Source organism: Carettochelys insculpta, chromosome 27 (assembly GCF_033958435.1).
Source record: "Carettochelys insculpta isolate YL-2023 chromosome 27, ASM3395843v1, whole genome shotgun sequence".
Taxonomy (NCBI): Eukaryota; Metazoa; Chordata; order Testudines; family Carettochelyidae; genus Carettochelys; species Carettochelys insculpta.
In genome coordinates, this window is record NC_134163.1 from 15,864,159 (window position 1) to 15,892,001 (window position 27,843).

Sequence of the window (27,843 nt, forward strand, 5' to 3'; positions counted from 1 at the left end):
GTAATGGGGACTCCTCGGGGGTGCACTGGGGTGCAGGGGATTGTGGGTAATGTCTGCTGGGGTGCTGTGGGGTGTGACGGATTGGGGGCAATGGGGACTCCTCGGGGGTGCACTGGGGTGCAGGGGATTGTGGGTAATGTCTGCCAGGGGTGCTGTGGGGTGTGAAGAATTGTGGGCAATGAGGTGCAGGGGATTGTGGGTAATGTCTGCCGGGGTGCTGTGGGGTGTGAGGGATTGTGGGTAATGGGGACTCCTCGGGGGTGCACTGAGGTGCAGGGGATTGTGGGTAATGTCTGCTGGGGTGCTGTGGGGTGTGACGGATTGGGGGCAATGGGGACTCCTCGGGGGTGCACTGGGGTGCAGGGGATTGTGGGTAATGTCTGCCAGGGGTGCTGTGGGGTGTGAAGAATTGTGGGCAATGAGGTGCAGGGGATTGTGGGTAATGTCTGCCGGGGTGCTGTGGGGTGTGAGGGATTGTGGGGGCCTCTCGGGGTGCTGTGTGGTGAGGCAGACCCAGGGTAGTGTGGGACGCATGGGACTGTGGGTAATGGAGTGCCTGGGGATGCAGGGGATTGTGGGTAAGAGGCCGGAGCGGATGCTGTGGGACGCGGAGGACTGTGGGTAACGGGGACGAGGGCCGCCATTCTCTCCTTTGCGGCACTGCCGTAAAGCGGCGAGTGTCGCTTGGCGGCTGCAGGCGAGGCGGTCGGGGCGTGCGCGGGCGGCAGCGAGGCCGAGCAGGAGGATGGTGAGTCGGAGCCGGGCCGTGGCCCCCTCAGCGCTCCCGTAATGCCACTAACACCACGGGCTGCGCCAGGCGCTGCCGTAACACACCGAGTAGCGCGCCGGGACCTGCGGCGAATGCGCTGCGGTGTACAGCGCCTAGCACCGGCGGGCGGGCGGGCGCCAGCTGCGTGACGCCTTCGGCTGCCCGGGGCTTGGCGGGCCGGCGAGGCGCCTCTCGCTGTGTTCTCCGCAGCTCGGGCAGGCGAGACCCGGGGACGTGCCGCCTCTTCTCCCGCCTGCGGGCGCGGGGCTGAGCGAGCTCCGCCCAGGGCCGGGCTACCCGGCCGCCGCTGATGTGCGCCTCAGGCGTGTGCTCGTCCTCTCTTCCAGCTTCCGCTGTCGCTGCTGAAGACTGCGCAGAACCACCCGATGGTGAGTGAGGGGGGCACCTCCTGCAGGCGGTGCTGGCACCCCGCACCCAGCTGCGCGGGCGGCCAGGCCGGGTCTGTATAGGGGACGCCTCAGGGCAGGGAGGTGCGTTTGGAAGCTCTGAAGAAGTGAGGCGTTTTCCACGTGCTAAGTGCATCTTCCATATGCCACTTCCAGAACCGACTGCACCGTTGGTCTCTTAGTTTCAGGCTTTTCTGTAGTGTAAGGAAAACCTTTCTCACCTTGCGAGTGACTTGGTGAGTGCGACGTGGCAGGTGTTCTGAGCAGTGTCCAGTGCACTGTTCAGTGCTCTCTATTTAACAGCTTAAAGGCAAGTCATCTTTTTTTTTTTAAATTTAAAACTGACTGGTTGTGTCACTTAACAAAGCATCTCATCTGTTCAGCAGTTACTTCACAGCCCTTTCTAAGGTCATCACAGCTATTCTGAAACTGCTAGCACAGTCATATTCATAAGAATGGCCATTACTGGGTCAAAGGGTCATCTAGCCCAGTATCCTGTCTGCTGACAGTGGCCTGTGCCAGGTGCCCTAGAAGGGGTGGAGCAAAGACAATGATCAAGCGACTTGTCTCCTGCCGTCCATCTCCTGTCTCTGACAAACAGAAGGCAAGGTCACCATTCCTACTCTCTGGTTAATAGCCTTTTATATACCTAACCTCCATGAATTTATCTAGCTCTTCTTTGAACTCCCTTATAGTCCTAACCTTCACAGCCTCCTCTGGCGAGGAGTTCCACAGGTTCACTGTGTCCTGTGTGAAAAAGAACTTTCTTTTCTCAGTTTGAAACCTGCTACCCATTAATTTCATTTGGGTGTCCTCTAGTTTTTATGTTATGGGAACAAGTAAATAACTTTTCTTTATTCACCCTCTCCACACTGCTCATGATTTTATATACCTCTATCATATTTCCCCTTCAGTCTCCTCTTTTTTTAAACTGAAAAGTCCGTCTGTTTAACATCTCCTCATATGGGATCTGTTCTAAACCCCTGATCATTTTACTTGCCCTTTTCTGAACCTTTTCTAATGCCAAAATGTCATGTTTGAGGTGAGGAGATCACATCTGTATTCAGTATTCAAGATGTGGGCTTACCATAGTTTTATAAAGGGGCAGTAAAATATTCTTTGTTTTATTTTCTATCCCTTTTTTAATAATTCCTAACATCCTATTTGTTTTTTGACTGCTCCTGCACACTGTGGGGACGTTTTCAGAGGACTAACCATGATAACCCCAAGATCTCTTTCCTGATTAGCTGTAGCTACATTAGCCCCCATAATACTGAATGGGTCTGTCCCACGAAAGCTCACCTAATAAACTATCAGAGGGGTAGCCGTGTTAGTCTGGATCTGTAGAGCAACGAAGGGTCCTGTGGCACCTTATAGACTAACTGTTAGTCTATAAGGTGCCACAGGACCCTTCGTTGCTCTAATAAACTATGTTGCTAGTCTTTAAAGTGCTACTTGACTGCTTTTTGTTTTGATAGTATACTTGGGGGTTATTTTTTCCAATGTGCATTATTTTACACTTATCCACATTAAATTTCATTTGCCATTTTGTTGCCCAATCACTCGGTTTGGTGAGATCTTTTTGAAATTCTTCAGTCTGCTTTTGTCTTCACTATTTTGAACAGTTTAGTATTGTCCGCAAACTTTACCACCTCACTACTTACCCCTTTCTCTAGACCATTTATGAATAAGTTGAATAGGATTGGGCCTAGCACTGACCCTTGGGGAACACCAGTCATTACCCTTCTCCATTCAGAAAATTTACCTTTTATTCCTAACCTTTGTTTCCTGTCTTTTAACCAGTTCTCAGTCCATTAAAGGATCTTCCCTCTTATCCCATAACTACCTAATTTACACAATTTACACAAGAGCCTGTGGTGAGGGACTTTGTCAAAGGCTTTCTGGAAATCTAAGTGTACTATATCTACTGGATCCCTGTTGTCTGTATGTTTGTTAACCTCTTCAAGGAATTATAATAGATTAGTAAGACATGATTTCCCTTTACAGAAACCACGTTGATTCTTCCCCAGCAAATTATGTTCTTCTACATGTCTGGCAATTTTATTCTTTACTATTGCTCAGTATTAATGTTAGACTTACTGGTTTGTAATTGCCAGGGTCGCCTCTAGAGCCCCTTTTTAAATACAGGTGTTATGTTAGCTCTCTTCCAGTTCTTGGGCACAGAAACTGATAACCACAGTTAATAATTCCGCAGTTTCATATTTGAGTTCTTTCAGAACCCTTGGGTGAATGCCATCCAGTCCCAGTGATGTGTTACTGTTAAGTTTTTTCCATTTGTTCAAAAACCTTCTCTAATGACATTTTAATCCAGGACAGTTCCTCAGATTCATCACCCACAAAAGATGGTGCAGGTTTGGGAATCTCCCTAGCATCCTCGGCTGTGAACATTGAAGCAAAGAAATCATTTAGCCTCTCCGCAATGGCTTTATCATCCTTGATTTGGCTCCTTTTGTATCCTGATCATCTAGGGGCCCCATTGGTTGTTTAGCAGGCTTTCTGCTTCTAATGTACTTAAAAACATTTTGCTATTACTTCTTGAGTTTTTGGCTAGCTGTTCGTCAAAATCTTTTTTGGCTTTTCTTATTACACTTTTCCAGTTAATTTGGCAGTTTTTATGTTCTTTCTTATTTACCTCACTAGGACTGGATGTCCACTTTTTTAAAAGATGCCTTTTTATTTCTCATTGCTTCCTTTACATGGTGGTTAAGCCATGGTTTCTCTTTTTTAGGTCTCTTACCATGTTTTTTTTAAGTTGGGCCTCTATTGTGGTGTCCTTGAAAAATTTTTCATGCAGTTTGCAGGGATTTTACTCGAGTCACTACCTGTTAATTTCTGTTTAACTAACATCCTCATTTTTGTGTAATTTCCCCTTTTTGAAATTAAATGCCAGAGTGTTGGACTGCTGAGGTGTTCTTCCCACCACAGGAATGTTCGATGTTGTTATATTGTGATCACTATTCCCAAGCAGTCCTGTAATAGTTACCTCCTGGACGAGATCCTGTATTCCACTCAGTACTAAATTGAGAATTGCCTCTCCCTTGGTGGGTTTCTTTACTAGCTGCTCCAAGAAGCAGTGATTTAAGGCATGGAGAAACTTTATCTGCATCTTGTCCTGAGATGGCATGCATCCAGTCAGTATGGGGATAATTGAAGTCCCCTATTATTGAGTGTTTTTATTTTGATAACCTCTCTAATCTCCCTTAACATTTCAATGTCACTATCACTATCCTGGTCAGGTGGTGGATAATATATCCCTGCTGCTATATTCTTCTTAGAGAATGAATTACTTTGGAACATTTTGATTCATTTAAGATTTTTACTTCACTTGATTCTACATTATCTTTCACATACAGGGCCACTCCCGCCCCCCTCATGACTCACTCTGCCTCCTGGTATGATTGTGTCCCATTGATTGTCCTCATTCCACCAGGTTTCTGTGACGCCTAGTACGTCAGTTCCTCCTTTAATATGAGGTACTCTAGTTCACCCATCTTATTAGACTCCTGGTATTTGTGTAGAAGCACTTAAAAAATTGCCACTGTTTGTCTGCCCTTCCCTGGTGCATTAGATTCTCTTATATGTGAGCGTTTCCTGTCTGATCTGGTGCTTATTATATCATCTCCCCTCCTCTCTTTCTGACTAAAACCTAAAGAGTATCTGTCAGTGGACTCTCCTCTAAGAGAAGTGTCTGTCCAATCCATGTGCTCCTCAACAGCAGTCGGCTTCTCCCGTCTATTAGTTTAAAACCTGCTCTACGACCTTTTTAATGTTTAGTGCCAGCAGCCTAGGTTTAGGTGGAGCCCATCCCTCCTGCATAGGCTCCTCCTATCCCAAAAGCGTCCCGAGTTCCTGCCTACGCCAGAGTCTCAGTGCATGGCTGAGACGGTGAAGTTCTGTCTGCCTATCTGGTCCTGAGCATGGAACAGGAGCATTTCTGAGAACGCCACCGTAGAGGTCCTGGATTTCAGCCTCTTTCCTAGCAGCCTAAATGTGGCCTCCAGGACATCTCTCGTACCTCCTCCCTACGTCATTGGTACCTATGTGTACCACGATCACCAGCTCCTCCCCAGCACTACACGAGTCTGTCTAGATGCCTCAAGAGATCCATAACCTTCGTACCAGGCAGGCAAATCACCATACAGTTCTCCTGGTCATCACAAACCCAAGTACCTTTACGTTAGGAAGATGGTCTGTATATGACTATCAGAAGTATCCGGTTGTAGTAACTGCTTGGTTGCCGTTTAAAAAAAAAAAAAAGTTGATACGAGAAATTGGTCAAGCAAAGTGCCCAAGCAGCAGAGGGGAGAAATCTCTTGACCGCATTAAAATGTAACCTGAAGTCTAGTGAATCTGGTGGTTCCAGACACAGTGTGCTTCACTGTGGGCACTAATCTTATGTCAAACTCTACAGGCAATTTCACACAACTGCAAGTCAGTTGCAAAGCAGATTAGGGCCAAAGTGATGCTGGGACTGGGACTTTTCAGTGTAGAAAAGAGGAGACTGAGGGGAGATATGATAGAGGTATATCAAATCATGAGTGGTGTGGAGAGGGTGAATAAAGAGGTGTTACTTATTTGTTCCCATAATTTCATTTGGTGTCCTCTGGTTCTTATATTAATGGGTAGCAGGTTTAAACCTAACAAAATAAAGTTCTCTTTCACACAGCGCACAGTCACCCTGTGGAAATCCTTGCCAGAGGAGGCTGTGAAGGCTAGGACTAGGACAGAGTTCAAAGAAGAGTTAGATAAATTCATGGAGGTTAGGTCCATAAAAGGCTATTAACCAGGAGGTAGGAAGGGTGTCCCTGGCCTCTGTTTGTCAGAGGCTGGAGATGGATGGCAGGAGACAAATAATTTCTTCAGTCCACCCCATCTGGGGCAGCTGGCACAGGTCACTGTAGGCAGACGGGATACTGGGTTAGATGGACCTTTGGTCTGACCCAATAATGGCCATTCTTATGTTCTTATGGATACACCTGTAGAGAGGGTGCCCTTTTCAGGGTGCATGTAATAATGTGTGAAGAGCCTCTAGAATTCTGAGTTGAGATTCGAGTGCTGTACCAGCTATTTATCCCCAGGTCTGAGGAGCAAAAATGGAGTTCCTAGCACACCTCAGATTTTAGTTTCCTTGTTCCTGTACAGATCTTAAGAGATGCTAGTTGCTATATGTGAAAATAGCGTGGGTAGATAGACCTCTTAGCATGTCTCTCGTTCATTGCTCATATTATGTATGCTGATTCCTTGTATACACTGCTCAGTCTTCTGCCGTGGCTAGAGTGCTCTTGCTATATACTCCTTTTAAGGAGTAATTGATTTAAATGTTGCCTGACACTGTCTGCTCTTGAGAACTTCACTGTCGTTGGTTTGTCTGTTCGACTTTCTCCGTTTGTCTCTCAGTTGGTGGAATTGAAAAATGGTGAAACGTACAACGGTCACCTAGTGAGCTGCGATAACTGGATGAACATCAACCTTAGGGAAGTCATCTGCACATCAAGGGTAAGGTTGGCGATTTTAGAATCTACTGTTGTGGGTCCCATGCCAGGGACCCCCAGTGTTACTCTGGCTGTCTGGGATTCCTGATACCTGGCCATCATACTGTGTTCTACCTTTGGATGGGTTACTGATCTGTAAGAGATCTTGGGTAAGAATTACCTTGTGCAGTCTGTTTCGATTGGTGTGAGATGCATGCATTACATTCAGTCATAGTGTTTTAATGTTTACATAGAGATGAGAGGAATCTTCCCTTAAATGCATGTGCACACCACCACAGACGAAGAAACAAAAACTGATCAAACAGCAGTGAGTAAAACAGTTTGCAGGGAATTACAGGAACCAAGTGTACTCAGGCTGGCAACCAGAGGAAATACATGCTACTGAGTAAGCGCTTCATTTCCAAATGAAGCGGAATTGGGGCTCAAAGAGAGAAGCAGGAGGCGGTCTTGCACAGATTTCCCCGGCATCTGAATCTGAACTGCTAAGAGTCTGTTTGGGGTTGGAGTTCACCATGCATGCTGTGTGACAGAGCTTAGAGCAGAGGTCCCCAAACTGTGAGGTGTGCCCCCCAGAGTTTGCAGAGGAACATGTGAAGGGGCCAATCCAGCTCCAACAGGATGGGAAGGTGGTGCCACCCAGACTGGCTTTGCTCTCAGCTCTGCTTTGTCGTCCTCTGCCTGGCCCCAGCCTTGGCCACTGGCTGACGCATGCACACCTCAGAGCCACAGCTTAGCTCTGGGAAGGGAGTAAGGGGACCATGACCCTGAAAAGTTGGGGACCACTGGTGTAGAGCCAAGCTTTGTGCACCTTTCCTAGATGCTAGTGTAACCAGGATCGTGTTCTGCTTAATGTTTCATTTGACCTCCTATTTTCATCCTGTGTGTGATAAACTGCTTTGGGTTACGAGAGGTGGAATCTGGTTTTTACGTATTAAATTGGAGTTAATGTTGGATACATTGGAAAGAGCAGAACCGTTCTCTCCATAGGAATCGTGGGAACAGCTGTTTTCCCCAGACATCGGTGGAGAGGAAGGATGGGGTCTTTCATCACTGAAACAACTCTTAGGTGTGCCCACATGTGGGGTTACTCAGGAATCGCTGGGGCCAAAGACCAGGTGGCAGAGGCAGCAGAGGTCGCTGCCCATTCTCACCTCTTGCATTCACCATGCTCTGCTTGAATGTGCTTCACCATACCACCCTCCTGGCCCGCTGCACCTCGCTTCTGTGCAGTGGCAGGACCCAGTGCATCCTACCGTTGCTGATTCCTGTGTGGTTAGTGGCGGCACAGCGAGTGGAGGTGACTCCTGCTGCCTTCCCTGTGCTCAGCCCCAGGTAGCCCCTGGGCACTGTTTGGGGGAAGGGTAAGGAGGGGACAGGGCAGGGGAGGGGTGAGGACTGTGGCATGCAGGAGGCTGCCCCAGGCATGTCATTCCTCTCCCCTCAGCCCTGGGAAAAGGCACTGTTGGCAGTGAAGCCTGGAGTACAGCAAGTGAGTGGTTCGAATCCGAACGAGCCCATGGAGTGCGGTACACCTGCGTGGCCCGGCCGGCCTGCCTGCCTTTCTAGCTCCTCCAGTTGTGTAATAAGAGAAGATCAATAGACAAGCCCAGACTTAGAAAAATAAGCCCAGGGCTCAGTCGAGCTGTCTCAGCTGACCCTGCTGATCGCTGGTTGGTGGAGTGCTGCTAATGGAAATGGCCGCTAGGTGGCAGGGGGCTGTCTCTCTGGAGGGTCTGGCTCTTAGCCAGTAGGTTTACTTTTCTGAGCACAGAAACAAGGAAGTGAAGAGAGAGTGGCTCAGCTGGCTCAATGGCTTCCTGTGTTTTGAACTGAGCTCCAGCTGGCCGGATCTGAGGCCAAGGGTGGGGGTGGTGCATGAACTTTCTGGGAGCAAGCCGCCCGTATTGCAGAGCGAGTGTCCCTATGGGGAGCTATTCCTGAGTAAGCCCACATGTGGGCACACCGCAGAGTTGTTTCAGGGATGAAAGACGCTATCCGTTGGCTAGTAACTTACGCCAGACAGACAGATAACACAAGGCCGAGCTGGCTTGCGTCTCCCCTTCAGGCTGCATCCTGGGCCAGTGCTTGGGGTATCTGTTGTTCAGCTCAAACACTCCTGCTTGATGCCCCTTGTTCTCGCCGTTACCAGCCTGGGTGCCGACGGGGATTTGGCTACAGCACAGTTGGAAGGTTCTGAAACTCGCTTCACAAATGAGAGCTCCATGCTGTGGAATCTGACACCTGCTTCTCAGAGCCACTTCCTCCTGGGGTCCCTGGTCCCGTGCAGAGCGTGTTGGGTGGCTGCCATGCCCTGCATTTGTTTGCTCTGCTGGACTCCTCCAAAAGTCACCATCAAGTGCCAGATGAATAGGCCTGGTAGGCTGGAGTGGATGGACGATCTCCTGTGCTCTCGAGATGAGATTGGCTGTGGGCGATATGCCTCTGGGCTGGAAGCCATGTTTCTTGTTGCCTTTGAGCAGTTTTTAGTTATCTTTAGTCCTGTCTGCACTTTCAGGCCCTCGATGCAGAACTTCCACCTTCTGTCTTGACTCAGACTCTGTGCGCTTTCAGAGCTGTGGGATGAGTCACCCAACTGCTGTGTTAAAACTCTCAACAGCAGACGTACACATCTTCCCCCCACACCTGTTGCATTAGAGGAACTACACTGACAGCAGATACAGGTAACATTTTCAAAGTGACTTGGGCCAGGCCTACGTGGGGGGAGAAAATCAATGTAAGATACGTGATGCCAGCCACATGAATTGTGCAGCTGTTGCTCACGTGCCTTGCATTGTTCTTTTCCTCTGATGTTCCCCCGCAGGACTCAGAGAAACTCTCCTGTCAGCTTTCCTTGCTCCTCATGCCTGCATGGAGTGCTCGGGTCAATGGTGGGTACCCTCAGGGTTCGACTTAGCGAGTCCTGTTCCATGTTTCCTCTAACTTTTCCATTGATGTGTGGAATAAATTATGTGCACTGAGGCATGTGCAGCTGTGTACCAGCAATAGAAAAAGAAGCTGCTGACCCCAGCCCTCCGCTTAGAGGGAACACTGGTCCCTACTAGACCCGCTAAATCAAACCCCAGAAGATCGATCCTCTGGAGTGTTGACCCTCTAGGAGCTTTAGCCAAGTCGTTAGGCATGTAGGAGCCAAAGAAGTATGAGGACATGTGTCTACTCTACCTAATGCGTTTCTGCCCCACAGGATGGCGACAAATTCTGGAGAATGCCAGAATGTTACATTCGCGGCAGCACCATTAAATATCTGCGTATCCCAGATGAAATCATTGACATGGTGAAGGAGGAGGTGGTGTCAAAGGGCAGAGGCCGTGGTGGCATGCAGCAGCAGAAACAGCAGAAAGGCCGAGGAGGTGGAGGTGCTGGACGAGGTAATGGTCCTCTGTGCTTCCCCCACCTGCTGTGAGGCAGCTCAGCTCTCATTCTAAGCATCTCTCATGTACGTGCAAGGGTGGCTGGTCCTCCTTTGTGTTAAACTAGTAGAGCTGTGTGATGCGTGAGGCTGGGACAGTCCCCTGTGGAGGAGTAAACCCCTTGCCATGTTCACAAATAGACTGTAAGGTGGGGAAGGTTCAGGACCTGTTCCTGTCTGTTTACTGGAACTAGGTAGGAGCTCTACAAATAACTCCCTGAACCTGGACATGTCAGGCTTCTTCCAAGCAAGCTGTGGCCTGGCCTGCTCTGCTCTTCACAGGAGGTTCATGCCATATACTTTGTTAGCAAATCTGTTTGGGGGGAAACCAAGTCACGTTCCATCTGCATGGGCCTGTTGAGTTCTGACCCTGGCTGCAGTGGGGCATGGGAACCCTCTTTCCAATGCAGGGCTCTGGCTGACACGAGTACATCTGGCCATGCCATTGGGAAGCCTTCTCCTTAGTCATAAGAGGAGGAGCTGCTGAGGTGCTGTGTCACTGGCGGAGGGGTTGGAGCATTCTCACCCTTCCAGCTGAAGGCTTCTTGTTTGTACTGAAAACCCCCCTAGAAACCCCTGTAGGCTGAAACTATCCTACAGCCATTGCCTCAGCCCTAGGATTCTTCCCTTGTTGGTCATTCCTTTTCCTCTGGCTGCTTGTCTCCCACCCTCAAGGCCCATTGCACCTGTGATCAGACCCATGGGATTCCCCCATGGGCCTGCTCCTAACTCAGCCAAAGGATTGCTCTTGAGTCAGGGTCTGAAGCTTCCCCTAAGGACAGTCCTGGTCTGCACACTTATGGTGGTAAAGCAGAACATGAGGCGGCCTAGGACATCCATCTGTGACACACAGCTAGCAGTCTGTGCCCCAGCAGCTGAAGAGAGGGATTAGCTGTATGGATGGAGCAGCCTTAAAGGCCTGTCACCAGTTTCCTGTTTTCCTGCTCACAGGGGGGATCTGTTACATTGGCTGCAGTGAATGTGGTAGTTTCAGGTTGGAGCTGTTGGGGGGGACTCTGTTAGCAAGAGTGGCATCCCTAGGAATTTCAGTCGGCCCCCGGGGGAGCACAGCTGGGGTTTCAGCTGCTTCTGCTCTGCCTCTGGGGACCTTCAGAAGTCTACAGGAGGCATCTTTGCTCCCCTCCCTCCACACTGGTGACCACAGCACTCAGCATTGCTGCCGCTGGCTTTTGCAGGAGCTGTTTCCTGTAAGGTCTTGTGCCATCGCAGTATCCACCTGGCAGAAGGCAGAGACGATTCCTCCACTTGTGCTGAGAGAGCCCCTGCCGCTTTGATATGTAACTTCAGTTAGCATTGGGACTGTTTTACCGCGTGGCTGCAGCATTAGCTAATCAGATGAAAGGCTTGGCTCGTGTTACTGCCGTCCGGTTTGCTAAGGAGCTAGCAGGCAGGAGCACAGCTATAAATGGGCACACAGTTAATGTCAAGAATGACCCTTTCGACAGTCAGTCGTCTCATGCTCCTGGCCAGCAGGAGGGGGCACTGCAGACACATCTTCAGCTGCCTTGTGGGGAGCAGGCAGCTGCTTATTTCCAGCCAGCTGTGTGGCTAGCTTCACTTGCCTGAATGGGCCAAGGGCTGCAGTGAACCAGATGCATGGAGGCCAAACCAGTACAGCTCCACCAGCAGCATGTAAGTCTGGTGTCCCTTCGGAGCCGTTTGACGCTCGGGATCTGTGCTCTAGAGCCAGTTGTGACCTGGCTGGTGGACGCTAAGGAAGCTGCTTGTGCCTCATTGCAGTGCAGTGGGCATGAGTCGGGTGAATCCCAGAGCAGCCCCCTCTGACACACCGCAGGTTTCCCACCAGAAGGGCGGCTGGGGGCGCTCGCTGGTGGCATGCTCCCATGGAGTTGGAGCTAGCTGAGTGTGTGGCTGGCAGTGTACCACAGGGAGCTGGGATTAGGGCCATGCCATGAGGCTGCTCCGTGTTGCTGCTGCCCTGACCAGCGCAGCTCAGTCACGAGGGCCTCCAGTCAGAGGACGAGTCCTTCTGCGTTGTATGCAGCCAGAGGCAGATCTGATGAGTAGATCAGCACAGAGGGATGCTCTTGTCCCATTTTGTAGCTGACCTGTCTCTGAAGTGAGTCACTTTCTCAGTCCTGTTGATTTCTGCAGCCTTGTTGAAGTCTTTTGAGGGTTTTTTCCCCTGTCCCAGCCGTAGAGTTTGCTAATCTTGCTAAGTGACTGATTTGAAAACTAGGCCAGTTCATTTATGCACTGGGCCATTTTATTTTGAAAATTGTAAGCTTTTCATGTGGAGCTTAGCTTGTTGTGCTAGTAACCACTGCAGCGAGTTCTCTTGCTAACAGTCTTCGCTGGGTGAGATTGGACTGCTGATAGGTAAGGGGAGCTTACGTGGTTGACTGTGAAAAGTTGTGTTGTGGATTAACCAGGTGTAGGTTTCAAGGTTCTTAGAGCCATGGGAAGGGAGCCTACCAGACAGGCAAAGCATGTGCATCTGTATTGCAGCCAGATTCTAACAGGGGAGGAACACCTGACTCCTCCTCATGCTTTCACTGCTCTTCTTCCACAGGAGTGTTCGGCGGTCGTGGTCGAGGGATACCAGGGAGTGGAAGAGGGCAGCAGGAAAAGAAGCCAGGCAGACAGTCGGCCAAGCAATGAGTCACTGTCACTACCTTTGCCAGAGACAGTGTTGGGAGGCCATCTGCTTTTGGCACCTCCAGGTCAGCCTGTGTTTAAAGGTGTTAGATTTCTAGTCCTCAATTAATCAAGCTAAGCAAACTGAATGGTGGTGGGCTGAGCGTAGGCTGCTGGTAAAGCTGGAGTCATTATTGTCACTCTTTTAGCCATCAGATCCAGAATTGGAAAGTTTTGTTTTCCATGTTCAGTTTGATAAAGGAGGTGGCTTTTTTAGACCCTCTCCTGAGGAGAGTTAGGTCCTGTTTAATTCTTCAGGCTCACTGTCTTTTTAACACACCCACGCATGTGCGCGCATACATAGGCTGTCCCTTGCATGTTTTAAGAACTTGTATGAACATTTCAAGGATAGTTTTTGTTTTTGTTCTTTATTTTATACTTGAAACCAGCCTTGGGAGGTATTTATATCTGTTGCATACACAAGACTTTCTAGTTTGGAACACTGAAACTGAGGGTATTGTATCTTTGCTGAAGAAATGTCGCCAAGAATTTTTTTATCCTTTTTTTAACTAGCCCTCTGTTTCTGGTAAGGCAGTGTTCCCTCCCATTCTCACACACCCCCTCTCATAGGCCCGTAGGCCAAGGGGAAAACAGTCCTGGGCTGTGTGATTACAAAATGAAAATAAAACCAACAACTACGGGTTCTCAAATCACATCACTAATTCCTGGCTTCGGCTGTCTGTTACTGTACATGAATTTCATGATGGGAAGTCCTGCGGTGTGCTAGTGTTCCAAGAACAGGGGCAGGCAGCCACCACTGATGGGTGGACCGCAGCGGCCTTCAGTGTACTGGCCTTCCGCCTGTGGATCACCATCTGTGCACCTCCGTTGAGCGCCAGAGCCCTGTGCTTTCCTGCTCCTCCCCCTCCTTCACTGCAAACAGCAGCTTTGTGGGGCTCGCGCTCTGGGAGGGAAGGAGAGGAACTGGGACGGAGCCTGAATCGCTCTGAAAATGCTGGGAGGGAGGGGAAGGCATAGGAAGTGTGGGACGTCAGTGCCCTAGCATGTGGGAGAGTGGAGCAGGCTGGGGGTCCGCGGGCTGCAAATGGAGCGAGCCTCCGTGTGCTGCCCACGGGCAATTGTCCATCACCAGCCAAGAGGGGAACAGCTGGTTTTTTGCACAGTTCCTTGGCCTGTGTGCCTGTGCAGTTCTGAACCCCCCCCATGGTGAGCGAGTTTGCCATTTAATGATCCTTTTTAAAATGTAAGACTGTGGATGAAAGTTTTCCTTCGGGTTGAAGTGCTGACGCCTGACTTAACTTCCAGGCGGCTTTCTTTGAGAGGGCGTTGAACGCTGCAGTAGGAGGAGGATTTCCTTTGACTGGGCTCTGATCCTAACCTCGCTCTGGAGGTGGTTTGGAATTAAGATTGATGGTTGGTTTTTGTTTTGTTTTTTTCTTTTTCCCCCCTAAGGTTTGCCCTGCTTGATGGCGTATGCTGACTAATTTAATTAATAATACCTGGCATTTCAAGCCTCCTGCCGCAGTCTCTGCTTAGTTTTCATCTTGGAGCCACTGGTGGAAAAGGGGGAAATCTTTGTCCTTGCTGAAGATAATGGGAATTCCCTGTAGACAGCTATGAGGACAGAATTTCCCCCATTGACTTTAGCTGCCAGGATTTTCCCAGCCCTCAGTCACAGGCCTGTGGTGGTCCCTGATTGAGAAGTGCTGATCCAGCACACCCGCTGACCTGTTCAAATACCTGCTGTAGGCTTCTGCCTTGTCTAGTTCTCATTTTGAAAGACTCTTGGTAGTTTAATTTTTTTTTGGAAACTACCCTAGGTAACAAGTGTCAGAGAGGTAGCCCCACAAGACTTCTTGTTATCCTAGGTAACTTCCTCTTCAGCCCCTGATGGGAGCACAGTTTCCTTTTTCAAAGGGGTCTCTCTTTCTTCCTGGCCCTGTCCACCATTATGCCCTCGGTCTCCTCCTCAGAACGAGAGTGAACAAAGCAAAGAACGTGCTTTGTGTACCTGTTTTTTTTTTATCCTTATGGAGCCAGTGCTGAGTTTCGAGTGGAACAAATTCATTGCTAACCTGTAGGAGAAGCCTCTTGCTTGCTGTCAGCCTGGACCTGGCTTTGTTGCAAAGACCTTCACTTCTCTGATTTGGACAGTGGGTTTAAAAACTCTGCACCAGTAGACTGGCTCAAACACCCCTCCAAGCTCTACCGTACATTTGCATTGGTTATATGTGAGCAGTGGGGCCTATCGATCTCCTGGACTTTCGGAGCAAAACAGTGAGAGGTTCAAATGCAACCAAGTTTCCCCTTTCCAAGGACATAGCGACCCGAGCAGCTGGGGATGTGCTCTCCTGCTCCAGCTGCCTTTTGTTCCTGTGTCACAATGACCTTTTCTCCAAATGCAGCGAGTGGGGCCCCAGGCCAGTTTCTCCCCTTAATGATCTGCCCCGCTCTCCGCCCCTTCCCATCCCTGCCAGCAGACTTGAAATGCTGCAGCTGCCTCTGCGGAGTTGTATGTGCTACGGTACAGAGTGCAAGGCTGTTCAGGCCAAACGTGATGGAGCTACACCAGCTGCCCCTTTGGCTTCCACTCATGGTGGCAGCCCGCAGCCATGCCTGCTGTGCCTTCCACTGACCCGAAACACTGGGCCTTAGAAGGTGGCTAAGAAATGCCGCAAGCCTTTCATTGCAGCAGGGGAGTTCTTTCTCCCCAGCTGTTTCTTTGCTTCTTGGTGGGAATACTTCAGGCCCTAGCAATCCATCAGCTGCTGCTTGACAATTTACCCAGCATAGGCATGCCCTGCCTTTGGCAAAGGAGCGGCTACCTGCCAGAGGACTAGCTGTATTGTATTGGAACTGTACCTCTATGCCAGTGGCTCTCAAGCTGTGGCCCATGTGCCATTCTGGGGGCCATTCGGCTAGTATTGGCTGTGGCCTACAATGGTAAATTAGACTGAGAACCCCGATCTATACTGTGCCTCTCTCATCTTTCCTGCCTGTGAGCTGCGTGAACTTCTGCCTGTTTGTGCTGGGCAGGAGGGAACAGGGCCGGCATAAGCCCAGCATAAGGTGGGGGAAAGCCAAGACAGGGAGTAGAACCTGCAGGAGGGAGGAGGCAGGAGCTGCAGCAGAGGGAAGTTGTGAGAATTGCTCATGATGCTGGGATGCAGCCAGCAAAGTAAACAAATGGCAGCATCGGCTCTGGCTGGGGGCGGGGAACTCCATTAACCACAGGGAGAAGTGTGCAACCAGAGCCTGTTCCATGGCTCCCCTTTCCCACAGAACAGGGTGTTCTAACAAGCTGCTCCAGGGCGTTGGCCGGCTGGTAGAACCTGCCCTTCCACCCCCACCTTCACGCTGAGCTTCCCTTTGCCTAACATACAACTGTTCTCCATTTTCTGCAGCCCAGCCAGCCCCTAAGGGCTGCCCCTTACTCTGAGAGCCAGCGTTGGCTGTAGTTACAGGGCACGTGTTGACACTAGGAACACATCAGCTCTCTTCAGGCAAACACTAGCTTATGCATTGCAAACAGCTCTGTTGCCTGAGCTGCACTGACTCAGAACTGGTGTGCCTTCAGCTGGCGTAGGAATAATTACCCACCGCGCAGAGCCTGCAGGCTAGAGGGAGGGGCGGACAAAATATTTCAGGGCTGTGTTAAGCAACTAAAAATACACTTTGAATCCTCCTCCTCCTCCTCCTCCTGCGCCTTTTCCTTTCTAAATTTCAGATTGTTCCCTGTCTGTCCATCCCTGGCTGGAGCTGCCCCCTACACTTCAGAGGCAGGGGTTGTGGGGTGCTTGGAAGGATAAGGCTGGTATGTATGGCCAGCGTGTGCTCTCTGAGCTGCTGCTTTGCCTGGAGCCCTGCCTGCCCAGGGTTGAGCGAATCCCAGCAGTGCTTTGTGCTCCTTTCTGGGCTTGTGAGTCCAAGCTGGGGCTCTCCCTGCTACGTGGCTGAGGAGTCATTAGCCAGAGGGGAACATAGCCCCCTGCCTCCTGCCAGGAGAAGCAGGTGCTTTCCGCCCATCCCAGCCAGCTCCAAAGCACAGGCCAGCCTCTGGGAAGGTAGGCAGTTGGATGGAGCCTGGCTTAGCCCATGTGGGACTCTGCACTCCACGGAGCTTGGCCCTTGTACTCCCAGCACTGGCTGCCCCTTGCCCATGCAGGTAAAGAAGCGGGACCCTGTGCTGACCAGGGAGTGACCGATGAGCTGCTGCCTCAGCTGCTCCCTTTTGTTTTATGTTGAAATGTCTCTTGGTGACCTTGGGCCTGTCACTTAGCCTCTGTGCCTCAGTTCCCCTCTGGCACAGCTGCCTGCCCCTGCAGGATGCTCACGCTGTGGTGGAAAAGGCCAGAAAAGTTCCTTAACGCAATTCAGTGTGGAGCAGAAGGCCGAGTACCAGCCAAGGGGTCAGTCTGCCTGCTTGTGGAGAGAAGAGCTCCCCCAGCTAACCCAGGAGGGCGCTGCCAGCATGCCCCTTCTTGCAGAGCGTGGGGGTGTTCCTGGCCCTGAGGCAGGGGCTGGAGGCAGAGCACTTATCCCTGCCAGTCCAGTAGCAGCCCCCCTCTTTGCCCAGCTGGGGTGGAGCCTGGGGATGTGCGTCTCAGGACAGACCCACGGAGCTGGGGTGGGGGGTGCGTGTAGTGTGGGGGGAGGGGCTGGGCGGGAGCACTGCAAGGCTTAGTGCATGAGTCCCAGTTGCAGAGAGCTAAGTGCATGTCCAGGCTACCTGGCTGTTGCAGTAGGAGGGAGCCAGGCTGTGCTGAGCAAGCGGAAGGGCCTGGAGCGAACAGTGAGGACTGGCACAGAGCTGAGTGCAGCCCCCAGCTACATGCCTGGCCCCTCCACCAGCCACTGGCTGCCTCCCTCTTTCCTGTGAGGCCCAGCCTTGCACTGCCACCGGGCTCTCTGCGCCCTCTGGTCCGCGTGCGCGCGCGCACACACACACGGGCGGCGGGGCGGGTCAGCAACCCTGCAGCGACTGCCGGTCCTGGGAAGGGTCTGGCTGGAGGCGGCACTCCTCTCCTGTTGGCGCTCTGCTGGTGCTGCACAGATCACAGCTGGAAAGGTCTGGGATGGGGGTGGGCTGGGACAGCGGGGTCCAGAATGGGGCCCTGGGAGAAGGGTGGTGCTAATGCACTTGCAGAGGGCATCCACCAGCATCATGGAGGCTCCAGCCTGGCCCCTGGAGTGTTTGGCTTTCATGAGAGAGGCTTCGCTCTTGCAGCCTGCCAGCTGGGGCTGGAGATTGTTGCCGAGGGGCAGCTGGGCTCCCCACTGCCCTTTGGCAGAGCCACACAGGGCCCACAGTGAAAAGTTTCTCTCTCACACTGAGCGTTTGACAGGTGCCTAAGCCCCAGCCGGAGCCCAGGCCTTAGGGGAGCAGCATCCTCGGGAAGGAGGGGGACAGAGATGACCTCTGTGTGCTGGGGCCAGCTCCAAGGGAAGCAGAGGCTTTATGTTTCTGACCCCCTCAATGTCCAGCTGGGAGACTCATGGATTCATTGCTGTCAGAGGAGCAGCAGGAGCCTGGTGTGGGTTCAGCTGTTCTCACTCAAACCACTGACTGGGCCAGGAAGCACAGATTCTGCCTTGTAGGTGGCAGAGCCAAATGCCTCCCCCACACCCTCAAACCCAGACTTGACTGTGCCACCAGCGGAACGGTGCCCCCAGGCAGAGAGGTGGGAGCTGGGTGAGTGTAGAGCTGTGGCACCTTGCCCCAGGGCAGCAGCAGAATTCCCCTCCAGCTACTACATGATAAAAATAGCTGGCAGGTGTCAGCAGAAGTGTGACTCAGAGGGGGCATGTGAGCTGGGGGCTGCTCCGGCTCACCATCCGGCTCCAGGAATAGCACCTGAGGCAGCAGCTCCATTGGGGAGGTTCCAAACATGGCCCTAATGCCTGTGGTCTGGGGTGGGGGGGATGTGGCTCAAAGGCCTCCCAGGGCTGCAGCACAGCCAGGAAAACTCTTTGTTGGGGTGCTTGGGCTGCCTGCCCCACAGGGCCCTGGGGTAGTCAGGTGACTGATGGCTGTCCCAGTAAAACACCCATTCCTGAAGCACAGCCAAGGCTAAGCTGCTTGCCAGGTGCATGTCTCTGCTGTGCCACAAGGTGCATCAGCAAGACCTGCTGGGCCTGTTCCAGGTCCCTGTGCCCAGCAGGCTGCTGTGCTGAGAGGCACAGAGAGCAAGTCTGGGAACCAGTTGTGCTGTGTCTGCCAGGTGAGTCGCTGTATGGCCCAGCACAGTGTGGCCTGGTTGGCTTGGGTGGGGGCTGCTCCTTGCAGGGCTCACCCATTGGTTCTGCAGCCACAGGGTGCATGCTGACGACAAGGGGCAATGAGAGGTCCTGGGACTCAGTTGAAGAGGGAGAGGTGTGGGTTAGATATTAGGAAAAACTACTTCACCAGGAGGGTGGTGAAGCACTGGAATGCGTTGCCTAGAGAGGTGGTGGATTCTCCGTACCTTGTGGTTTTTAAGTCCTGGCTGGACAAGGACCTGGCTGGGATGACTTAGTTGGGGTTGATCCTGCTTGAAACGGGGCTGGACTAGATGACCTCCTGAGGTCCCTTCCAGCCCTGTGATTCTGTGACTCTGAACTGGCTGCATCCACAGGCAACTCCAGAGGCTGCCTGCTCGCCACTGGCTGTGTTCGTAGCCCCAGTCGTGCTTCTCTGGCTAGGGGACCCGTTTGGGAGCACAGCAGACGGCCAGGCTGGAGAAGAAGGGCAGCAAACCGCAGGCCAGCTGACATGAGGCCTGGGAGTGGACTTTCAGCCACCCTCCCTTCCCCAAGGCTGGCCCCTCTCTGGCTGTGGGCATGCCCATGTCACTTCCTGGGGCCCTGTGCCACGCACCCACTGGAGATGCTGGAGGCAGAATGGCATGAGGACAAAGTCTGGAACAGGCCCAAGAAGTGGAGAAATTGCTGTCAGAGCTGGGCGATGGCTGCCTGGCACAGGACGGATGTTGCCCAAACTGCAGGGCCAGGCCCTTTGCTTGCTGAGGGGAGCTGAACTGGCCCTGCTGGGGTGTTGAGGCTGGGAGAGCTGGTACCAGCTGCTGGGTGCCTTGGGCACTCCCTCCCCAGCAGCATTTGAGAGCCTGGAGCCAGGGCTGCTGCATCCTCTGCCAGTAGCAGCAGCAGAAACGCAAGGTCAGGCTGGCAGCCCTGGGTGCTGAGCATGGAGACACTGGGTCTCGTGGGTCCCTCCTGCTGGGCCAAACCCAGTGCCTGAGCTGTGGCCTTGTGGCACCTGGTTGCCAGGGATACTAGTGACTGCCTTGATGGCTCTTAGGGTGTGGACATGGCTCTAAACTAATGGGCTGGGCTGTGGCAGCTGAGTGGGCCCTGCAGTAAATCATTGCAGTATGGCTACCTAGGCCCTGGGTCTCCCAAGGGGAAAGGGTCCCAGAGGCGGGGCCTGATCCTGCCCAGCATCTCAGCTGGAATTGTGCACATTGTACCATTTGTACTGGCCAGCCCCATTAGCTGGGGGGGGGAGGTTATTGTGTGGGGATGTCCCTGACAGGTTAGCTGGTATCATGGAGTAGGGAGTCCCCAGGCCCTGTCCCACCTGCACGCATGTGTGACTCACTCCACAGGAGGAACAGATGGCTTATTAGGTGACAGGGACAGCGCAGAACAAACTTGTCAGCACAGGATCCAGCACCCATCAGTACCATCCACCCCAGGCAGATGGGGGCCCCAAGCCAGGGCCTGGCCCCCTTCCTCCCTCTGCAGCCAGACCAGACTGTCCCACTCCCAGCCGAAACCAGCCAGGTCCCTCCTCCTCCCTTTGTCCTGTTTCCTAAGGAAGGAAGGTGTCACCTGATTGCCTGGGTTACAAAGGCCACGGAAGCCCATTGCCTGCCTGCATATTAGACATCACACTGACACTCCCGTCTCCAGCTGTGCACTGATGTTGTGCCTAGAGAAACTGCGGCACCCACCCAGCGTTGCTCCAGGACAGTAGGAAACACATGCGGCCTCACCAGGGGATAGACCCCACGCACCTCGCCCCATCCCCTCTGGAAAGCCCTGTTCCGCAGGGTGCGCTGTGTCATGGACAAGCCCCCCGCGGGCAGGCCCCACGTGGCTCCCAGCCCTGGCCGCAGCCGGGGTTGGCTCCTCTTGCTCAGCCCCCGGACAGCCTGAGCTCCAGGAGCGGGAGGGAGCCCACGGTGCTGGTCTGGAGCCGGCCTCGGGCCTGGCCCCCCTCTCGCCCAGGGCCAGAAGCAACCCCAGCAGGGTGCGGCCCTCGGCTGACGCCGCAGGGCTGCAGCAGGGGCCGCGGGGAAGAGCCGGGCAGGCTCCTGCCGGTGCTCGGCGCCTGGCGGGGACAAGCCGCTTGGCAGCAGCCGCAGCCGAGGCAAAGGGACCTGGGCGCGAGCTGGAAGCAGGAGGGGGAGCCCGGGGCCCAGCGCGGCCTGGGGCAGCGTCCCCGGGCCCGGGCCGGGTCTGCGCCTGGGAGGGAGTCGCGGTGCGCGGTGACCCCCCCACCAGGCAGTCGCGGCCTGGCCGGGCGCCCCGGGCCCCCCCCCCGCTCCCTGCCGGTGCTGGCGGGAAAGGGGCGGGGCGCGGGGCGGGGCTCATCTGTGGCTCCCCCTCCCCTTCCCCCGCCGCGCAGGCGCAGGTGCCAGGCGGCAAACGACGACTCGCCCGCGGGCTGCGAGCGGGGGCGGGGCTATCGGCGTTGCCACGGCGCCCAGGCCCCGCCCTTTCCGGCCTGTCGCGGCGCACGTGCCCCGCTGGGGGGTCCTCTGGGTTCCCGGCACAAGCGGGCTGGGTGTGGCCCGTTCCGAGAGCTGCTGCCCGGAGCCGGCAGGGCACTGGCGGTGCTGCTCGCCTGGGCGCTGCAGGGCTGCGGGCTGCAGCTGCCGGCCCGCTCCCCGCCCGGCCGGCCAGCGGCGGCTGCACCACAAAGCAAGAGCCTAGCTCCCCTATTGCCTGCGGCAGATGGATGGAGGCACCAGGTGGTGCGAGGAGCCGGAACAGGGCCCCTTCTTCCTGGCAGCAGCTCCTCGGGTGGGACCCTGCAGTCTCCCTGGGGGCAGAGACCCAGCCCTGTGCTGCAGACCTGCCGTTCTGCAGTTTTCCCGACAGCAGCTGGCTCTCCTGGGGGCTTGGAGCCGGCTGGGGGCAGCCCAGTCCCTTGTTCCCAGGGTCAGGGGCTGGCTGAGTTCCCTGGGAATGGAGACAACACTCAGGTCTTGGCTGAAGGCAGCAGGGGTGGAAGTGGGGAGGGGGCAGGAGACCCCAGCTCATGGCCTCTGCCGGGGCAGGGGTCGCTTGGCTGTATGGAGAGGATTCAGGGGCAGGGGAATGAAGCCACCTTGACTCCCTTACCCTTCTCGCTCTGCAAGGCAGCTGGGCACCTGCAGGGTTTTGGCAGCGCCATTCAGAGCAGGGCCTGAGGCAGCTGCCACCCAGCTCCCCTGGCCCACAGGGACCTTGTAGTCACTTAAAAGAAGCTGATGGTTCCTCCACTGCTGCAATCCCAGCCCTGCCAGGCTGGTGGGATCTTGCCCTGGGCAATCCCTGGCAAGTGTGGGCACCAAGACCCTGGGGGGGTTGAGCTGCACCACACCTGGTGTAGGGGTGCATTGGGGGCTTGGTCTGAGAGCATGTAGGGCCTGTGGGGTCCGGAGCCAGGGTGGACCTGCCCAGCAGTGAACCAGGTGTGTGGCCTTGCCCAGCCTCTTTCCACTCACTCCACTCAACCTTCTCAGAAGCGACCCAGTGCATTTGCATATTTTCCAGCCATGTGCTTTGCTGGGTTTTGCCAGCGTTTTGCACTAGGCCAGTGGCCCCTGCCTGCCCTGAGCAGCCAGCCAGGCCTGGGGCACTGAGAACTGGGCTGGGGCTGCTCCAACTCCACATGGTCCTGGGCAGAGCTCCCTGCGGGGAAGACAGGCTGGGTTTGAGGACCTCTCAAGGTCCCTTCCAGCTCTATGAGCGATGTACATACATCTTCTGCCCACCCCTGCCCTGGTTTCCCAGCTCCGGGCGCCCTGTGAGCTCCAGCGCTGCAGCTGAAGATGCTGACTCGTAGCCAGGCCATTGCTTCTGCTGCACACTGGGACCTGGCAGCGTGGGTGCTGTGGGACCCGCTGTTGTGCCCAGGTTGCAGAACCAGGTGTGGGAGGGACCGCTCACACTGCCAGCTTCTGGTGTATAAGAATTGTGTTGGCCCTAATCCGGGCCAGAGCCCTGTTACCCACCCGCTCCCTCCCCAGCCCTCACCTCCCAGGGTGCATGGGCCAGCTTGTCCCCTCTAGCCCATGCTGCATGCTGTGCTGTGGGGGTGCGGCGTGCCCTCGGCTTGCCCCTGCTGGCAGGCCTGGAGCGCCCGCAGGCTGAGCCGTTCACACAGACCTAGGCTTCCCCGGAGGTGCTGGGAAACAGGCACAGTGGCTGCAGAGTGAGCAACAAAGGCTGGTTCCTCTGCCCCTCTCCACGGCCCTGACCCTGCTGGGCCAGGCTCTATTCTTGCTTCCCTCAGGAGACTCTCAGCCTTTACTCTCCTCCTTCCAGGGGGCTTGCTCAGCCTGTGTAAGGTAGAGCAGCCTCAGAGCAGCTGTAACTCACCATGGGTGTCCTAGGACCTGCAAAGCAGCTGCATCACTCCCAGTCTGTGAAGGGAGAGGGGCTGGGCTGGGGGGGCTCTTGTGGTGGAGTTGGGCAGGGCACATCCCCCGCATGGCCCAGGTGGTTTCTTGCTGCTGGGGAGCGGAGGAGACGCTGCTTTGCCCTGCTTCCCTCAGGGGAGGTGTTCATGAAGTTGGCCCAGGACTGCTGCTCCTGCCAAGGCCAGGGTGAGGCAGGGCTCCCAAGCCCCACAGGTGACACTGCCATGTCAGCATGTGGGGAGACAGATGAGCACAGAGCAATCATCAGCCTCCTGGCCACCACAGCTGTGCCAGGGAGCCACTTCCCTGTTGTCGGGGGAGGTCCCCCCCATGTCACTCAGGGAGCTTGTGCCAGAGTCAGGTCAGGCTGAGAACCCAGGAATCCTGGTCCCACTCAGTGCTCATTTCACTAGGCCATACTGCCTCCTCACTCCAGCCCATCTGCACCTGGGCAGGGGCCCCCCAACCAGGAATAATACGGAGGCAATGCAGGGGGCCCATGAGCCCTGTGATGAAGTGGGGACCCTGGGAATTATAGGTTAGGTTACATATTGGCTTGTAGTAATGCCATGTGCATGCCTCAGTTTCTCCAGGCACAGCATCAGTGCACAGCAGTGAGGGGAGTTTCCATGTGATGACTTCTCAGACATAGGCAATGGCCCTCTATGGCCTTCCTAACCTAGGCCACCAGGTGACACCTTTTCCACCTGGGAAACAGGCCTGGCTGGTTTGAATTGGAGCTAGGCTGCTGAATGGGACAGTCTCGACTGGCTGGAGGGGAAGGAAGGGGGCCAGGGCCCTGGTCAGAGACTCCCTCTGGGCCCCTCCCCAGGATGGATTGTACTGACGGCTGCTGGTTCTGTGTCCGTCGCCCAATAACCAGTCTGTTCTCCCTGCAGAGTGAGACTCACGTCTGGCTGCAGGTGGGGGCAGGGCCTGGGGATGCCCCACAGATGGATCGGCCCCATAGCTCCATGCTGTGGTGCCAATGACACCACAGCCCCTGCCCCAGCTCAGCCTCGCTCTGTTGAGCTGCTGGGGCACAAACAAGCTTGCGGAGGGGAAGGAGGAAATCCGAGGCCGTTTCACAACCTCCCTGCACCACATCCTGCCCTGGCCTGGCAGCCTCACGGCTCACCCTGCTGGGAACTGGCCTCAGCCCAGAGCACACCCAGGGCCAGGGGAGAGTAACATCTTGAGCCTTTAGGAACTGTGCCAGGCACTCAACCCCCCTCCCCCACCAAGACTGGTGCTGGCACTGGGGCAGGAGCCGGGGCTGGCGCTAGCTCAGCGGGGTGGGACACAGCTGCCATGCTCTGTCCCCTAGCACTGTGAGCCCCAGGGGCAGGAGACCCTGCATGGAACTGCCCGGCTATAGGAATGACGTCTGTGCCCCACGCATCCCATACTGCTCCATGCACCCCCGGCTCAAAGCAGAGCCCCCACCCCGAGGCGCAGCATGTGCCAAACCTGCCCTGCCCTTGCAGAAGGGCGGCCTCCCGCTGAGCCACAGCCCAGCTCCACGCTGGCTGCTGCCGGGAGGTCCCAGTAAGTTCCTGGATGAGGGGGGCTGGTGCCTGACCAGGGAAGCCCAGTCCGGGCAGGTACCGCACTGGTCTCATGGGGAAGACCATGATTAGATCCCTCTCCCTCCGTGTGATGTGGCCCATGCCACCCTTCCCGGGCCCCGATGTAGCCCCCCAGCATAGCTGGGCCAGGGCTGGGCAAGGAGGCCAGAGTATGAATGAGGAGAGTGCACAGGACGCTCAGTGCCACTGGAGGGGCACAGCAGAGCCAGGGCCCCTGCAGGTTCAAGGGGAGGCCTCCCAGCTGTGAATCTCCTGGCATAGGCTGGCTCCCTGCATCCACACGCTCCCTGGCGTCTGGCCCCATTACAAGGCGAGGGCCGCTTTTGCAGCTGGTGTGCAGGCAGCTCTGCAGCGCCGGGGCCATGGCCTGTCCCAGCCCCCGGGTGTTCTGGCTGGGAACAGTGGGCCCATCTCCACCAGTGGGACTGTGCCCTGTGGGGAAGCTGGATCCCCACATCTGATTCCTGGCTCAGTCCCCCCCATTAGAACCACAGGACTTGCTGGGTCCCCCAGGCACGTGCCCTGCCCAGCCAGGGCTGTATTGAGCCAGGGCCCAGGTGGGAGGCCCTGAACACGCCCTACAGAAACTCCTGCAGCACTGGGGTCTCCAGCTCCGTCAGGCTGGGGCTCAGGGCCTTGTGCTGCTGGGGTCAGGCTGGGGGCTCAGCTGGGTGCTCTCCCTGATAGCCAGTGCAGACCTTGGTGTCATGAGTGGGCACTGGGGTGTGGGGAGCCACATGGTCTGACGGGGAGTGGTGTAGTCCTCGAGCATCCCTAGGGCTGTTGCCCAGAGCTGGGCTGCAGCCCTGGCGCCCTGGCTATGCTCCAGCTGGAGGCCACGCAGCTGCTGGCACAGGGGAGGGGGGCATTGCGGGGGGGCACTCTGTTTGGGCTAGATGGGAGGGGCTTAGAGCACCTGGAGCACAGCACTGGCGAGTCAGGACCAGGGGTCCCACTGACCTTCTCCATCAAGTGCAGAATTCATTTCCTTCCGTGCAGCACCCACAGACACATGGGAGCTGCCAGCTGGGCGGCTCCTTCACCTCCCTTCCGGCTTACAGGGAACCCTGGCAGGGCTCTGGAGCTCTGACCTCCTGGGGGCACTGGTCCAAGGGCAGCATGTCACTGTGTGTGCCTCGCTTCCCCCTTTGCACAGCAGAGTTGGCGATGGCACTTTGGAGGAGGGGACAGCTGCTCAGCCCAGAGTTCTCACAGGCTGTGTTTGTCTCTGCGCCCTGCACCAGAACCTCCGTGCTGGACCCTGTCCACCGAGCTGCCCCTTCGCGGCAGCCCGGCCCAGCTCTCTGTACAGCCCTATGCATCGGGGAGCTCTGGTGCTCCATCGCGGCCTGGCAGCTTCCCCTTTCACAGCTGCTATTTTTAGAGGCCGGTGGGATTTTTCTGCTGCTCGTCTCCCCAAGATGAAAGGGCAGAGGCGGCGAGTCATAGCGAATGTGCTGAGTGGGTCACGCTGCACGCCCAGCTCGCTGGCAGGCTAGCTTACCGTAAGTGGCACAGCCTCCGCCCGGGCTCACCCTCAAACCCACTGGCCACACAGCGGGGGCCTGCACTAGGGCTCCCAGAGACACAGCCCCGCACAGCTGCACTCCTCAGGCCCCAGCAGCCCACAGGAAGGCGGGTGTAGCTCATACCTCTCTGGGCAAAGGGGGCCCCAATTCCAGTGGGGTGGGGGGACCTGCCAACCTGGGGAGGCGGGCAGCCATTTGACGTCAGCGCCAAGGAATGCAACAGGACCTGCAGGATCACCATCGAAAGCCCCACTCCCCACCCCCCCACGTTTCCCCCAACCAGTGGGGCCTTTGGTTCATCTTCACTGCAAAGCCTAAATGGATATACGCCCTGCAGAGATTTGCTCCCACCGTCCAGCTCGGTGCATGTGTGACCCAACCAGTACTGGAGTCCGGACCTCCAAAGCTACCGCACGTGCACGGGGAGGGACCTGCGCTCTCAGGCGCTACAGGGCGTGCTGCAGAGCGGACCTGCAGCGCCCCAGGGAGGCACCTCCTGCACCCTGTGTGCTGAGTGACTGCAGCAGGAGAGGTGAGGGGCAGCAGGAAGGGAACGTAAGGAGCAGAGAGCGCGTTCCCGCAGCCGCGCCCCACCGCTACCCAGGCAGGGCCCCGCTGCGCCCAGGCCTTCGCGGACATGCGCTCGCAGTGTCGGCAGAGGGCTGCGGCGCGCGAGGCCGGGGGCACCACCAAGAAAGGGGTTAATTCTGTGCGTGGCGCGGCCCAGCCCGGCTGTCCTGTCGCCCGCCCCCGGGGCCTGCTCTCGCCTGCACGTTCCCGAGCTCCCGGGGTGGGCCCCTTGGATGCCCCCCGGTCCCGGCACTGCCCTTCGTCCGCGTGTGACCCCCGAGTGGGCCTCCCGCCGCCAGCCCCGAGCCCCCTAGGCTCCAAGGGGAGGGTGGCCGAGGGCAGCCAGCCTGTTTGGCCGGGCCATGTGATTTCAATTAGCGCCGGGCTCTGGCTTGTGTTACGAGGGCCCCCGCCCTGGAAGCGGCCTGCCTGCGGGGGGCGGGGCGGTGCAGCCCGGAGGAGCCCCGGGGTCACAGCCCTGGAGTGCAGCCGCGAAATCCTGGGGCGGACCCTTCCCCCTTCCCTGCCGGCAGAGCGGGAGCGAGGGGTGTGCCTCGGGGCGTGTGCACGGGCGTGTGCACGTGTGTGGGCGCGCGCAAGGCTCAGGTTGTGTACGTCTGTTCACAGGTGGGCGCGACACAGATCCCTGCCTGCGCGTGCACGTGCGCGGCTCGGGGTCTGTACGTCTGGTCACGGGTGCGCACGAGGCAGTTGTGTGCCCGCGTGCGCACACGTGTCTGGGTGCTCGTCTTGACGTGCGCACGCCCC

At 55.7% G+C, this 27,843-nt stretch overlaps 1 protein-coding gene across 2 annotated transcripts; it reads left to right on the forward strand.

Moving 5' to 3' along the window:
- Positions 1 to 644: 644 nt before the first annotated feature.
- LSM4 (LSM4 homolog, U6 small nuclear RNA and mRNA degradation associated) lies at positions 645 to 13,457 on the forward strand. Of its 2 annotated transcripts, XM_074978218.1 has the most exons (5): positions 645 to 748; positions 1,117 to 1,158; positions 6,595 to 6,693; positions 9,892 to 10,075; positions 12,671 to 13,457. In XM_074978218.1, the coding sequence occupies exons 1-5, from the start codon at positions 746 to 748 to the stop codon at positions 12,757 to 12,759; spliced, it is 417 nt and encodes a 138-aa protein (XP_074834319.1). In that variant the 5' UTR covers positions 645 to 745; the 3' UTR covers positions 12,760 to 13,457. The 2 variants fall into 2 exon arrangements, with proteins under 2 accessions (XP_074834319.1, XP_074834320.1); XM_074978219.1 differs by lacking the exons at positions 645 to 748; positions 1,117 to 1,158; positions 6,595 to 6,693 and adding an exon at positions 6,743 to 9,577.
- The last annotated feature ends 14,386 nt before the right edge of the window (positions 13,458 to 27,843 follow it).

What these genes read in the sequence shown, in the direction of transcription:
- LSM4 (XM_074978218.1), top strand. An exon ending in AAGTCATCTGCACATCAAGG is followed by an intron (nt 6,694 to 9,891) that starts GTAAGGTTGGCG and finishes TCTGCCCCACAG; the next exon opens with GATGGCGACAAATTCTGGAG. An exon ending in AGGTGGAGGTGCTGGACGAG is followed by an intron (nt 10,076 to 12,670) that starts GTAATGGTCCTC and finishes CTTCTTCCACAG; the next exon opens with GAGTGTTCGGCGGTCGTGGT.